Source organism: Barbus barbus, assembly GCF_936440315.1.
Source record: "Barbus barbus genome assembly, chromosome: 14".
Classification (NCBI taxonomy): Eukaryota; Metazoa; Chordata; class Actinopteri; order Cypriniformes; family Cyprinidae; genus Barbus; species Barbus barbus.
This window is the reverse complement of record NC_136742.1, coordinates 32,056,720-32,072,356: the sequence shown is the minus strand read 5'-3', so window position 1 is coordinate 32,072,356 and position 15,637 is coordinate 32,056,720. Positions and strand designations below refer to the sequence as shown.

At 38.5% G+C, this 15,637-nt stretch overlaps 3 protein-coding genes across 5 annotated transcripts in view; 1 reads left to right on the top strand and 2 right to left on the bottom strand.

Moving 5' to 3' along the window:
• Nucleotides 1-15,637, top strand: part of LOC306880072 (transcriptional repressor protein YY1-like) — a 672,069-nt gene that overhangs the window by 80,384 nt on the left and 576,048 nt on the right. The window lies entirely within an intron of this gene.
• Nucleotides 1-15,637, bottom strand: part of LOC306880073 (peptidyl-prolyl cis-trans isomerase FKBP3-like) — a 391,610-nt gene that overhangs the window by 236,561 nt on the left and 139,412 nt on the right. The window lies entirely within an intron of this gene.
• On the bottom strand, nt 13,469-14,973 carry LOC306879916 (zona pellucida sperm-binding protein 4-like; the record flags this gene model as incomplete). The annotated part of the gene is made up of 8 exons (XM_079433153.1): nt 13,469-13,536; nt 13,610-13,682; nt 13,747-13,894; nt 13,965-14,157; nt 14,230-14,387; nt 14,459-14,556; nt 14,627-14,814; nt 14,889-14,973. Coding segments are annotated over 8 exons (1,011 nt in total), but the record flags the coding sequence as incomplete, so codon positions are not given.

Sequence of the window (15,637 nt, the reverse complement as noted above, 5' to 3'; positions counted from 1 at the left end):
CAACATTTTCGCATTTATGATAGACTTTTGACAACAGTTTCATGTCATCTAAGTTTTCATTTATAGCTCTGGCAGCCAGCATTCTCATAAGTCATAAAAAGAGGTTATGTTAGCATATTCATCAGACAATAATTACACAGTTTTTAACAGCAGCAGTTTTAAAGATTTAAAGAGAATATAACATAATATAACTATATTTATTTGTGTTTCTTGCTAGCTAATTTTTTACATTCAATAAAAACATCTCTTGTCTTTATTCAGAGTTGATCTAGATGAGTAGGCTATATATGGAAACTATCCCAAGTTCTGTTCAGCCTAAATCAGTGAAAGCTGCATCTCTATATTCATTCGTTGTGTCTTCTTAAGGTGAAAAGTGTTTGTTTTTTTACCTGACAACACATCCCTTATGAAAATGAACCATGGTTAATTAATGGTATTTAGTAAAACTGTAAATATTTGCTCCGAAGTTCTGATCTGAATCAAATGATTCATGATACGCGATCCGATTGGAACGCTTCCAAACAGTGAATCTTTTCGTGATGCAATGGTTTAACGAATTCAAAGTTTTGATAAGCTCTGTTTCAAAGACTTTTCTAGTGTTTTTCTTTAACTTCTCCGGTAATATTAATTGTGTGAAATATTTCAGCTGCAGCTAAAATTACAACAATGTTACATATAGGCCTATTTAAATGTTTGATCAAAATTAGTGTTAGGGACAATTTAGTATTCGCTGGATATTGGTAGAGACATGTCATCCCTTACGGAAATTAACAATGGTTTTATTGTAGTAAACGTGTAGTAACCATGATTATAAGCCGTATTGATTACCATTTGTATAACCACAGTTTTACAAAAAAATACCATGGTTAAACTATTGTTAGTCTAGCAAAACCATGGTTAATTTGTGGTTACCATGGTTTAACTAGGCTATAGTAACCATGGTTTTATTTGAAGTAAAACCATGGTCAGTTTTCATAAGGGTTAGGGTCCTTAGTAAGTTCTACACCCTTGCTATAAATGTTAATAAATTAATAAATAATTAGCCTAATAAAGAAGCATGTATAAATGAGAAAGAAAAGAGGGGAATGTAATTGACAAAGAAATACTAAAAGCATGTAATAAAATAAATAAAAGTCTCGATATAATACAAAGACTGAAAGAGAACCGAAGAGGACCTCAGGATCCATTTTCCTGAAGAAGCTCATCAATTAAAACCATAAAGAGATTGAATTTATAAAAATGTACCCCGTTCAAAAGTTTTCATCCCCTTGATTCTTAATACTGTGTTGTTACCTGAACGATCCAAAGTTGTTTTTTTTGTTTGTTTCATGATAGATATTACCAGCCTATAATATTCAAAATCCACCAACTTGTTTTTTTATAAACCCAATAAATCATAAACAGTCTCTCAGAACGAGCTGTTTCAGATTGTCCCTCTGTGCACGTCACCGAGGGGAAAAAGTCCCTGTGTCCTATTGTGAAAAAGTGACGCTCTCTGTCCTATTAGCATAAACACAGCTCTGAGTGAGAAGCTGCGGTCCGGCCATTACTGGAGATATATACAGTCAGCGCCAAAGAGGCTTTAACAAGTGTTGTGTTTTGGGATGCACTAATGAACAGTGTTGGGAGTAACGCGTTACAAAAGTAATGCATTACAGTAACGTATTACTTTTTGCTGTAACGCAGTAGTGTAAGGCATTACTAATCAATTTTCAGTAATATTTTACTCGGTACATGTTCAGTAACGCTTGCGTAACAACACTTTTAGCCCCTTTTTTATGTCCCTAGGGCCAGGCTTCGGGCCAATATTCACGCCATAGTTCAGACACGGGCCTGTTTTAGGCTTCTCCTTATCTTTATATTTTAGACATCCGTCAATTATTGATGAAAAAAATTGCTGCGCTGGTGGAAACAACATGAGTCCGTGACTGTCAAGAGCGACTCGACGGTGTTTAGTGTCCCGCGGCAGCAGGAGCCGTCAGCACAGATGAAGAGTTCTGCTTCAAAAACACACAATATAGAAAAAGCCCAAAAGTAATTAACATGAATGTGTCCGCGGGAAATAGTAAGGATTCGCCATCTCCTCATTAGACGCACCTTTAGAGAGAAGTGCATCTTCACGGATAAGAAATATATTAAATAGTTTTTGTTTTCATTTTTATTTATTTTGTTTAGTAATTTAAAGCTTTCTATAGATATATTCAGGGACAGCAGATGAAATTTAGCTCTGTAGCTAATTCTGGGGCAGTTTTCGGACTGTCTATTGTCCCTGTCAAATAAAGAATTAAATTTTTTTTTTTATTATTTATCATGTCTGTGAGGCATGTATTCGCTGTCTTTCGGTTCATTTTTGTGAAGCGCTCCTGTTCAAGATAAAAGCACGATGTTTTGTTGATATTGTGAGTGCACACAATAAGGTATCATTCTTACCTTTATGAGCAAAAATTACGGCGCAAGTTGTTTCCATTGAAAAAAATTGTAATTGATTGTGCTGGTGCCTCCATATCCTGCGCTTCAGCTTCCACTCTCTGCATAAACTACTGATGCAGCGCACATTTATCTAGGTTTAACGTTTAAACATTGTTATATGCTTGAACTGTTTTAGTATATCTATAGATTTTATTTTAGGCAAGTCATGATGATTTGAGAAGGCTAAATTTATCAAACATGCCTGCCGGTCTGCTGCTGGTCGCTTGGTCGTTACTTTAAGAAAGAAAAAACTTATTTAATGAACAAAAAATGCTCCAAACGTTTTTTCTAAATGAACTTAATAAAAAGTCTGAATGAAATATAAACACTTTGCCATTAGGGCAGGGCTCTAGTACATTTTTGTTATTTTAGAATGTTAAGTTCTACTTCTGTAGATATTTTGGTGAAAGTAACTCAAAAGTAATACAGGAGTCATGAATGAATGATGCATTTATATAGCGCATTTATTGTGTATTGCCGTACACCCAAAGCGCTTTACAATCATGTGGGGGTCTCTCCTCAACCACCACCAGTGTGCAGCATCCACAGTACAACGGCGCCAGTGCGCTCACCACACACCAGCTACAGGTGGAGAGGAGAGTGTGATAGAGCCAATCAAGTGGATGGGGATTACTAGGAGGCCATGATTGATAAGGGCCAGTGGAGGGAATTTGGCCAGGACACCGGGGTTACACCCCTACTCTTTACGAGAAGTGCCATGGGATTTTTATCGACCACAGAGAGTCAGGACATCGGTTTAACGTCTCATACGAAAGACGGGTCATGTCATGTAACGCATTACAATTCTGAGACAGTAATATTGTAAGGTAAGGAATTACTTTTAAATAACAGTAACAAGTAATCTTTAATCTTCCTCGTTTGGCTCTCAGCGAAGGCGGACGCTTTCTCTCTCCTCTCCTCCCCTTATCTTCCCTGCTTGCTCTCTCGTCTTGTCTATTGTCTAACACTGAGAGACTCTTCTGCACTGCTCTCCAAACCGAAAAATCCAAATTGTCCTGCTGGAACGTTCGCTACCGGCTACACGATGGATGCATGGGAGAGATGGCGGGTCGTGTGTCTGGCGACTCTTTCCGTGGACATTGAAGAAATCTACCTATTCGGAACCATGATAACGGGTTTTCTGCTGATTGGATTAGGCTTTGCCCTGTGTTATCAGAGAATTCAGAAGACGGGAACAGCTGCCCAAAGCCTCACAAGGCTGCCCGTCATGATTGAAGCAGTGGGCAGAGCGGTCAGCACTGAGACTGAAATTATCAACCGCAATATGGATTCTATCACGGAGAAGCTCACGGCTGTGCTGAGAAAAATTGATGGACTTGGAGACCAGAATGGACAAAGAGAGCTGTGAAATTGGTATGCAGCTGCTCGCACCAAGACCAAACAATCTTATCTTCTATCGGCTTCCCAAAACAACAGAACTGCCTCGGACAAGGTCGTTTTGGAAACAACCCCCCCGGAAGGGCACTGCAGTGAGACGCTCTTGCTTCCTGACCCCTCCCACAGACACCTGGTGACTGTCGACTCCGTCTGGGTCCCGATCAAGGCCGTTTTCATGGCAATTGCTGTGTCGCTATCACAATCTGCGGACTGAGACAACTTGTTTTGAATACCAGCGTGGCGGATCTCCAGGCCTACAAATACACAAACTCACATACACACACACATACGCACATATATACAGATATGCATTCACCTCCCAAACCCCCATCCAACACCTTTGCCGCTTTGTACCGCCACTCTGACAAGCAGGTCTGTGATTAGCGCTGAGAGGCTGCAGGTCCGGATGGCTGCTCGTCTGAGCTGGATTACCCCCCCCCCCCCTCCCTCTTGCAAGTCCTGTGTCTCTGTATTGATTGTGCTTTTGTTGCTGAGGTGTTTTTCATGTTCTCATAGTGTACTCCCGAAGGAGCATAGTATGGGGATTATTTTTTTCTCCTCTCCTTCCTCATGTTACGCTGTATTCTTCTTCTCTATTGTATTTCGTTGCCTTGTACCCACATGTGCAATGACAATAAAATTGAATCTAATCTAATCTAATCTAATCTAATCTAATCTAATCTAATCTAATCTAATGTATTACAGTTTGGAAGTAACTTGCACAACACTGCTAATGAACATAGGAGTCTCCATAATCTCCCCTCATCTGAGCCGAGGACACTGTGGTTCAATTTCATTTTCAAAGGAAATATCCCGGAAAAAAACGGTAACGTCCCCTATATGTTTAGGAATTAATACCAACACGTACACGAACGTCAGCTCCAGACAAAGTGAGTATCACGCGTTTGTTTTCCAAACTGCCTTTCTGAAAGAGCTTCTTGTCACTCTGTAAGGCTAACTGCTAAAGCTATCATTGTCTCTGTGTGTTTTCACTGATGCTGCCTTCAAGTGCTGCCAGAATGATCGTGAATAGGAATGTGGTGGTTAAAAGTTGTGTATGAAAGCAATGTGAGTCGAGCTCATAATCAGAAGTGGGACTTATAAAGTTTGTGATAGCATGAGACCAGCTATGTTGTTATTTTTATCCTGCCGTGCTCCCTGTCTGTGTAATTCATAAACATACATTTATTATGCACAGTTTAATCAGATGACTGACTTTGAAACCGAGTCGTTTTCTGTAAAGATAACAGGCTTGTATTAATAGTGGAATGTTTATTCGCAAAGGCTAGCACTGCTAATGTGGAGCTGGAGCTCTTGAAGCTCCGCCCTCTACTCCGGGAAAACAGCTCATTTGCATTTAAAGCAACACACTCAAAATCAGCGCGTTTGGATACTGCATTTAACACGTTCATAGATGGATAAGCTTTTTCACAAAATCTGTAATTTTCTGTGTGTGTTTGGATGCAGTAAAAGCAGAAAATATTTGCTCACGTTCGCATTCGCTTCTGTCCCTGGCCATAATTCTGACCATGAAATCAGGCATTAAATAATGTCATGCATGTGAAAATGGGCTGAGAGATGATCAAATAGGTAGAATCTGACTCAGGGATCATGTGTTTGTGCTGTTTTTAGGGTACCATACCCTAAAAACAGCAATTTTAACAAGCTGTAAAAATGTATCTGCGGGGTATATTGAGCTAAAACTTCACATATAGGGGTCATTTTTATAAATTCAACTATTATTTTCTCTTGTGAAACTTAAACTTTAGTAAATCTTTTATGTGAAATCTTATTCTGGTCAGTACTAAATAAACAATAACATGCATTTTGTATGATCACTCTTATTTTGGTAAAATAATTAACATTTAGCAGATTCTGAAAGGTGTATGTAAAGACTTCAACTGCAAATCAAAATGCTACTTTTGTGTTCTTTTGTGCCACATATAGTGCCAAGATGAATTTTGTTGATAGAACTGATTTCAATTTATTTGTATCTTTCTGACTAAAATTAAAAAGTTTATAAATATAAATGTATGAATTTGACATAAAAATTACAGTTAATAAGGTTAAAAAAAGGTGTCCCTGCAAATTATCAGCTCATAATGGGAAGGTTAATTTTTATCATTGATCAGAAGGTGCTCCTAATTTTTTGACTGTGCTCCTTTAAAAAAAAAAAAAAAAAGATCTCTTCTTCCTTTTTTATAAAACACAAGGGGTCAATAAAAAATGACTCCCCGCCCCCACCTTGTCTTTTGGCCATTTCCACCACTTATTAGGATATAGAATTTAACATGGAAAATAATCTTACCTTTGGAGTGGGAATTGCCCAGAATGGTAAAAACCTGTTTAAAAGAAAAGGGTAATTAATAATAATAATAAACTTTTTTTTGTATAGCACATTTCATACAAGAAGTGCAACTCAAATCCCTTTATAATAAACAATTAAACACTACTTTTTAACAAAACCAATATAAATCAAGAAATAAAGCTGAAATGCATCTTGGTATCACATGAAGAAGAAAAGCAACTGTTTGTATCCAAAAATTTGAAAGAAAATGCAGTTGAGCTCAGCTTTTTTTTAAATTTTGTAAATAAGTCTTTCCTGTTCACCAAGACTTAATTTATTTGCTCCAAAATACAGTAGAAATTGTGAAATATTATTACAATGTAAATATCTGTTTTCTATGTGAATATGTGTTAAACTGTAATGTATTTCTGTGATGCGCAGCTGTATTTTCAGCATCATTACTCCAGTCTTCAGTGTCACATGATCTTCAGAAATCATAATAATATACTGATTTACTGCTCAACAAACATTTCTGATTATTATCAATGCTGAATATTGTACTGCCCAATATTTTTGTGGAAACCGTGAGACACATCCATTCAATTATTTGGGTTCAGTAAGAAATTAACACTTATTCATCTGCGGACCTGCGGTGCATTAAATTGATCAAAAGTTACATTTATAATGTAAGAAAAGATTTCTATTTCAAATAAATGCTGTCCTTTTGAACTTTCCATTCATCAAAAAAATCCCCAAAAATGGAATGCATCACAGTTTCCACAAACAATTGGGCAGCACAAGTGTTTTTGACTGTTGTCTAGTGTGTCTCACCACTTCAAAACTATTTCTTAACATTAGTCATTCAATCCTGTTTATTTTCATACAGCACTAAAACTGGGTCTGTCGCCACAGTAACAGGCTAGAACCCGGAGCATCTCGCAGCACGGCACGTTTGTTTTTATTTAGTGTCCGCAGACACACGGACTCGAGAACAGGCACGTCTCTGCGCATCCGCATGAGATTCTCCCATTGTGTCGGTGCACTGAACCGAGCCTGACTGAAGGGCCCTGGATGCTCATCAGTGGGCCAATCTTGGCTCCCGCCCATCGTCAGGGCCGTTTGTACGCCTACACACAGGAGCTGTACATTAATTAGAGCGCACAGGGTCTCAGATCTCCATAAGAGAGGGACTAACTTTAGCCAGGAGACGTGCAGCTCTGCCACTACTGCAATGAGGTTTTCATCTTGTTCCAAACGCAGATGAAACACAAAAGGAGAAATATATATTGAAAACTGAATAATCTCAATGCAAATCTTTTCCATACAACGATCACAACTGTCAAACGACACCATAAAATCATCATAATAAAGCTGCAGATCTCAGATCTTCCTTCCACTTTAGTCTAAATTAGTGTCACTTTTGTTTGTTAAAAAACCCCTTAGCAATCAAAACTGCAACGGTGCGTCAACGTGACATTCTCACGATTTAAAACCTTAGGGGGAAATAACACAACCATGCTTCTTGAAAAGTAATTTCTGCTGATTTGCAATTTTTTTTTTAAATAACCGAATTATAAGATGCTGAGTTAAAATATCAATAAAAACAATAAAAAATAAGAATGAGTTTTTTAAATACCTATACAGTGGGGCAAATAAGTATTTGATACACTGCCGATTTTTCAAGTTTTCCCACTTACAAAGAATGGAGAGATCTGTAATTTTCATTGTAGGTACACCTCAACTGTGAGAGACAGAATATAAAAAAAAATCCAGAAAATCATGGGGGTGGAAACATCATGCTTTGGGGGTGCTTTTCTGCAAAGGGGACAGGACGACTGCACCGTATTGAGGGGAGGATGGATGGGGCCATGTATCGCAAGATTTTGGGCAACAACCTCCTTCCCTCAGTAGGAGCATTGAAGATGGGTCGTGGCTGGGTCTTCCAGCATGACAATGACCCCAAACACACAGCAAGGGCAACTAAGGAGTAGCTCCGTAAGAAGCATTTCAAGGTCCTGGAGTGGCCTAGCCAGTCTCCAGACCTGAACCCAATAGAAAATCTATGGAGGGAACTGAGACTCTGTGTTGCCCAGCGACAGCCCCAAAACCTGAAAGATCTGGAGAAGACCTGTATGGAGGAGTGGGCCAGAATCCCTGCTGCAGTGCAAACCTGCTCAAGAACTACAGGAAACGTCTGACCTCTGTAACTGTAAACAAAGGTTTCTGTACCAAATATTAAATTCTATTTTTCTATTGTATCAAATACTTATTTCATGCAATAAAATGGAAATTAATTATTCAAAAATCATACAATGTGATTGTATGATTCTGTCTCTCACAGTTGAGGTGTACCTACAATGAAAATTACAGATCTCTCCATTCTTTGTAAGTGGGAAAACTTGAAAAATCATCAGTGTATCAAATACTTATTTGCCCCACTGTATGTGACCCTGGAGAACAAAACCAGTCATAATGGCCAATTGAGATTTACTCATCATCTGAATAAATCATCTTTCCATTGATGTATGGTTTGTTATGATAGGACAATATTCGGCTGAGATGCAACTATTAGAAAATCTGGAATCTGAGGGAGCAAAAAAATCTAAATATTGAGAAAATCTCCTTTAAAGTTGTTCAAATGAAGTTCTTAGCAATGCATATTACTAATCAAAAATGAAGTTTTGATATATTTACGGTAGGAAATTCACAAAATATCTTCATGGAACATGATCTTAATATCCTAATGATTTTTGGCATAAAAGAGAAATGTATAATTTTGATCCATACAATGTATTGTTGTCTATTGCTACAGATATACCTGTGTTACTCATGACTGCTTCTGTGCTGCAGGGTCAGATATGTATCAGCTTTAATGCACTTAACAAAATAACAAAAGCTAACAAATGTCAAACGTTATATTCAAAACACATAATTTAACTTATAATTCACAAAGAAAATGTTTGGATACTGCATTTAACACGTTTATAGATGGATAAGCTTTTTCACAAAATCTGTAATTTTCTGTGTGTGTTTGGATGCAGTAAAAGCAGAAAATATTTGCTCACGTTCGCATTCGCTTCTGTCCCTGGCCATAATTCTGACCATGAAATCAGGCATTAAATAATGTCATGCATGTGAAAATGGGCTGAGAGATGATCAAATAGGTAGAATCTGACTCAGGAATCATGCGTTTGTGCTGTTTTTCTGCTGATGAAGGAAAAATAAGACTTCTTCACCACACAAATTCTTATAAAAGCAAAAATGCTACAAAATACATCATACTTGTGAAGTGGAAGAGCAAAACAGCTCAAAATTAGTAAGAAACTAGGATTTCATTCAGCAAATATGATACTTATCAATGAATATGAAAGATCATATGGACAGCTTTCGGATATTTTTTTAAAGATCTCTGTGTTCAACAGCAGAAAGAGGTGCAGTTTACGGACCGCAAAGACTTTCACCCATTCCTACACTGTAACCAATATTTCCAGGAATGTTTTGCTCTGATCAGCATGACGGCTGCTTAATTACCACAGATACTGAACACTGGAGGATAAGAGCCAAACGAGCGCACACACTGCAAAACACTGGACCTGAGAGAGACCTGCAGCACACACCCTTCTTATAAACATCAGGCCTCTTATTTAAAGATTCATTCTTATATCTAGAGAGCAGAACAGTTGCTGTAGTTAATGAACAACACTGATTCAATAAGGCTCAATGATTCATTCTGTTTACAAACGTTAAAGTATCCAAAGTGAAGGAAAACGTTGCGTTTACCAATAACAAATATGCAATAAATTTACTATAACAATAATGATTTATACAACACAATCAGATTCTGAAGCATCCAGTTTTTCCTTTTGTCGTTTCAATTAATATAAATGAACCAGCAAGCTCTTAAAGAATGAAAGTTATATTTATCAATTTTTAATAATACAATTAGCTAAATTTAGGTGATACTTTACAATAGTTAATTCAAAATGTTTTTACTTTGTATTTTTGTCGTTTTCCGTTACAAATATCAAAATCTTCAATCAAAATACATTCACTTGAGAAGCACGATATTAAGTTTTGTTTCCTGAAAAATATATCAAAATTGTGGAGTTTTTTTTTGCTTAAAATAAGAACAAATACAGGTGCATCTCAAAAAATTTGAATATCGTGAAAAGTTACAAAAAAATGCAGTTTATTTCAAAATGCGAATCTTTCATATATATTTTAGAGTCATTACATGTAAAGTAAAACACTTCAAAAGTTGATGATTTTGATGATTAGAGCTTACAGCTCATGAAAGTCAAAATCCAGTATCTCAATATATTAGAATATTTCCTAAAATCAATCAAAAAAAGGATTTTCAAAGCAGAAAAGTTCAAGTATGTTCATTTCTGCACTCAATACTTGGCCGGGGCTCCTTTAACACAAACTCCAGCATCAGTGAGGAATGGCATGGAAGCGATCAGCCTGTGGCTCTGCTGATGTACTATTGAGTCTTCAGCTCGTCTGGATTGCTGGATTGACTGTTTCTCATCTTTCTCTTGAAAATATACCATAGATTCCATACGGGGTTCAGGTCAGGCATGTTGGCTGGCCAATCAAGCACAGTAATATCATGGTCAGCAAACCACTTGGAAGTGGTTTTGGCAGTGTGAGAAGGTGTTAAAGTCCTTCTGGAAAATCAAATCTGCATCTCCATAAAGCTTGTCATCAGATGGAAGCATAAAGTGCTCCAAAATCTCCTGGTGGACGGCTATTGACTCTGGACTTGATAAAACACAGTGGACCAACACCAGCAGATGACATGGCAGCCCAAATCATCACTGACTGTGGAAACTACACACTGGACTTCAAGCAACATGGATTCTGTGCCTCTCCACTCTTCCTCCAGACTCTGGGACCTTGATTTCCAAATGAAATGCAAAATTTTAAAAAGCACTGCGCAACAGTCCAGTTCTATTTTCTCCACAGCCCAGGTAAGACGCTTCTGACGTTCTCTCTGGTTCAGAAGTGTTGCTTGTGCACCTTTTCCAACCCAATTTCTTCCTTCCAGTCAACTTTGCATTTAATATGCTTTGATACAGCACTCTGTAAACAGCCACAGCTTTCAGTAATGACCCTCTGTGACTTACCCTCTTTGTGGAGGACGTCAATGTTCGTCTTCTGGATCATTGCCAAGTCAGCAGTCTTCCCCATTATTGTGGTTTCAAAGAACAAGAGATACCCGGAATTTATACTGTAGAGATGGTCGTTTACTGAAACTCAAATATAAATATTCAAATATATTGAGATACTGTATTTTGACTTTCATGAGCTGTAAGCTCTAATCATCAAAATTAAAACAAAACAACTTTTGAAGTGTTTTACTTTACATGTAATGACTCTAAAATATATATGAAAGATTCACATTTTGAAATAAACTGCATTTTTTTGTAACTTTTCACGATATTCAAATTTTTTGAGATGTACCTGTATCTGCCAATAGAAGATATTTTTTCTCTTTTAAGCAAAATTGATAACTTTTTTTGAAATCAAGACTTAATATCTTGATTAGGCATCTCAAGTAAATCTTGTTTAAAGAATGTTTATCAACTCCTACACTGCAAGAAATGTACTTGCAGTATTTTTTGTCTTGTTTTCTAATTCTGTATATATATATATATAACATTCTTGAATCAAGATGCATTTACTTGACAAGTAAAATGATTTAAGATATGTCTTGTTTTCTGTACAGTAAATTAATCTTGATTCAAATTTTTTAGATGTTTACACTAGAAAACAAGACAAAAATACTAAGAGAATATTTTTTTGCAGTGTAAATACTAGTTACTTTAGTTATCTATAGTAACTTAGCATAAGCCACCACTAACAAGAATAAAACTGAAGTAGCTGCAATTAATTGCATTAATTAGAACAGGAACACTCTTAACAAGGATCTTACACTATTTAATACATCACATTAACTGATCTCTAAGCCAGTGACTTATAACTGTAGTAACAATGGTTTACAATATTAAACTTGTAAGGAACTCAAGAAGTTACCTGTACAAGAGGAATGTAGAGCAGAATCGTGGCCAGCTGCGACACACGGATGAATCGGTTCATGTTGAGACTGAACCAGAGCCGCTCTCCACCCGCTGCACACATGCACTCTCTCCAGAGCACACTGCATTTTAATTAATCAACCACTGAACAGCCATTCAGTTAGGTGGCGCTCAAACAATCCAAGTAGCTCCTTAAAATAATCTACAGGTGTCAAAAGAAATCTGAAGAAACGTTTCCCTTTTGGTAATGGGATCAATGTTGTTTGTTCGCAGTGAATTAAGCCCACCCTGTGTTCATCCCCTCTACTGGCCCACCACATGAGTAATGCCGCATAAATGGGTCAGTGCATGCATTGCATTGGCTGTTTCACTATGACTGACAGGTGCTTTATGATCCACTTGCCTCCCTCTTAAACTCCAGAAAAACTAGAACATTGCCATATTGTGGCATAAATTTGGCAAGTCTCACCAAAAAAAAAAAAAAAATTACTTGGTCAACTAAAATGTAGCTAAAGTTAGTTAATTGCAGCCACTTACCTTAATTTAGTAAGCCAATTAATCTTTTTTCGGTGTACAGTAGCACACACACCATTAACCCCAATTCAGAATAAGATACACCACTGAACACATGCCACAGTGTGCACCGTTTGTAACTTCTACTACGAAGCACATTTAACATACTGGACCATTAAAAAAAAAAAAAAAAAAAACTTTGAGAACTTTTAACTTAACCCTGTAAGGCCCACTGTTGTTATATTACACCATCAGTTTTAGCTCGACTAAAATGCTGCTCATGCATTTTAGCCTCCAAGACCACATTTACACAATTGGTCCTATTGTTTAGCCTTGCAATGCTATTGGATGCGAGATCTTAATAGGCCTGTTTACCTGGCCATAAACTCACACAACCTGCAGATTTTCCATGAAACATGCTAACAATTTGTGCCACTAGTAATTTCTACTACAAAGAACATTTAACAATGGACCATGTAAACGAAGAACTTGGATTTACTTGTTATATAGTTCAGCGCAATTTTGTTAGTTTTGAAAGTCTCTTAAAGTTCAAGTGCATGATGGAATCTTCAGGGTTTCTAGAAAGTCACTTGAGAACCCAAACAGGTCCATGAGTCGATAGACCAAACAATTGAAGGTAGATTTGTAGCTACCTGGGAGTCACAGTGGACCCTTAGATAAACATGGGAACAACTTGGGTAGCTCTGCACAAAATAGTTCAGACAGTTTAAAGTCTTAAGTTTATTAAAAGATTGCTCAGTCATAGAGTCAGTCTCACTTCTCCACTAGAAACTACAGTAGTGGCGGTCTTCACAGCAACATCCCTTCCTAAAGAGAAAAAAAAAAAAAACACAACTAGTCACAGATTAAGCAGAATTACAATGTTACAGGAAGTACTCACTTTTCCTGGTGCAGCTTTGCTCACAGGAGCCAGTAGATGGATGGTACACCTCTGTGCTACAGTGGATGAAGAAAAAAAAAAAACATTACAAAACATCAAGAGGCTGAGTGTAAACCTGGTAAAGTGGGGACCAATACCGTTTCCTGCAGAGTAGCCAGTGAGGCTGGATCTACAAATGTGAACATCTTCACAACAAAGTGCTTGTAGTGGGTTGGGAACTGAAGACCAGACGATCCAGTCTCTGGAATCAGTGTGGTCAGATAACGGTCGTCCTGGTAAGGGCATCTGAAAGGGAAAGGAGGATAGAAAGTGCCTCCCAGTAGACAAACTGGATACCGATTGGCTGTACACTCACCCATCAACCAGAAGGTCCCACTGGGGGAGACTGAGTGGACTGGGGGTTGAAGTCGCCCAACAACGTCCCAGCATCAGGACAATGTTGGGGTCAGTCCTCTCCATAATGCGCACCTCAACATACACAGGCTCCCGCAGGACTTTTGTGACGGGATAATCAGCGTCACTGTAGTAGGACGTGTAGGCCTCATCCCCTGGAATGAATGCTGGGATTTAACCAGACTCATGTTTGAAAGGCATGAGGAAGACACAGGACAAGACCTTACCCCCTGCGCACCCTTTGGTGACACATTGGCCATTGGCCAGTCTGAGCTCCACTCTGAGAGGTCCAGGAGCAGCTACTGGTGGAGGTGGAGGAACAGAGTTGACCTCCACAACCAGAGCTTCAACAGAAGTTCCAGAGTACCTACACTGAAAGAGAAGCCTGGACAACAGATGGTGAGCTTGTAGCATTTATCAAAGATTAAAATTCACACCAAGTCATAGATCACTTACTCAAAATGACTGTCCCTTGTGATGGAACCAAATGGTCCAATGCCAACTTCATATGAGGAGGTCATTCTGTTCTCATACACCACATCTCCGCTGTCCTCCTGCGAATAGCAACACTGTTGGCATCCAGTCCATAAGCAAAGCAGAATTACACCAGAAGCAGCTGCTCACCATCATGCTCGTGCCACATGCGGTCACAGGGAACTGGTATATAGCAAAAGAATGTGTGGACTCCACAGGACCGCAAGGTGGATCGTTTCCACCCAGTAAACTAACCGAATCCAGACTCAGTCGAGGCAGAGTAACGTCTCTAGACACCACTACCACAAACTGACCATCTCTAATACACTGGACAGTCACTGGAACAAAGGTACAAGAGCAGGTTAATGCTGAGAATGTTTAACATGAACAGAATAAGATTGAGAAAGCTTACCTGCCCTCCCATAGTAACACTGCTGCCCGTTAAAGCAGCAGTTAATAGCTTCACACTCAGCACCACTGATCCCAGGTGGTCCACATTGGATTTACCACCTTTATTTATATAGCGCTTTTTACAATGCAAATTGTGTCAAAGCAACTGCACAATATCAAAATAGGAAAATAATGTGTCAATAAGTTTAAATAGTGTCTTTGCAATCAGGTCGACGATATCGCTGGAAATGAAGCGTCCCCAACTAAGCAAGCCAGAGGCGACAGCGGCAAGGAACCAAAACTCCATCGGTGACAGAATGGAGAAAAAACCTTGGGAGAAACCAGGCTCAGTCGGGGGGCCAATTCTCCTCTGGCCAAACAAACCAGCAGTTCAATTCCAAACTGCAGCAAGTCAGATTGTAAGGGCTCAGCTGGTTCCAGTGGTCTTTCCCGATGGCTGTCTAAGTGGCGGGATCCCCAATGGGGATCTGTCTCTGGCACTCATCCAGGTGTCTGGCCTCCGCCTATGATCAGGGCCGTGTACGTTATCTCCCGGCGCTGATCCTCCATCTCAGGTGTTCGGTCATCTCAGATCATGTAATGGTTGGAGCCAGACTGAAGTTCTGTAATTCCTAGCTGGCAGAAACGGAGAGACAAGCAGAGACATGATTAGCGTAGCTGCTGTTCCATCTAAGCAAAAATGAATTGTTCAACCCAAGCTAAAGAATAATAATAATGTACGTCTGATCAGATATAACTGCAGTACAAGAT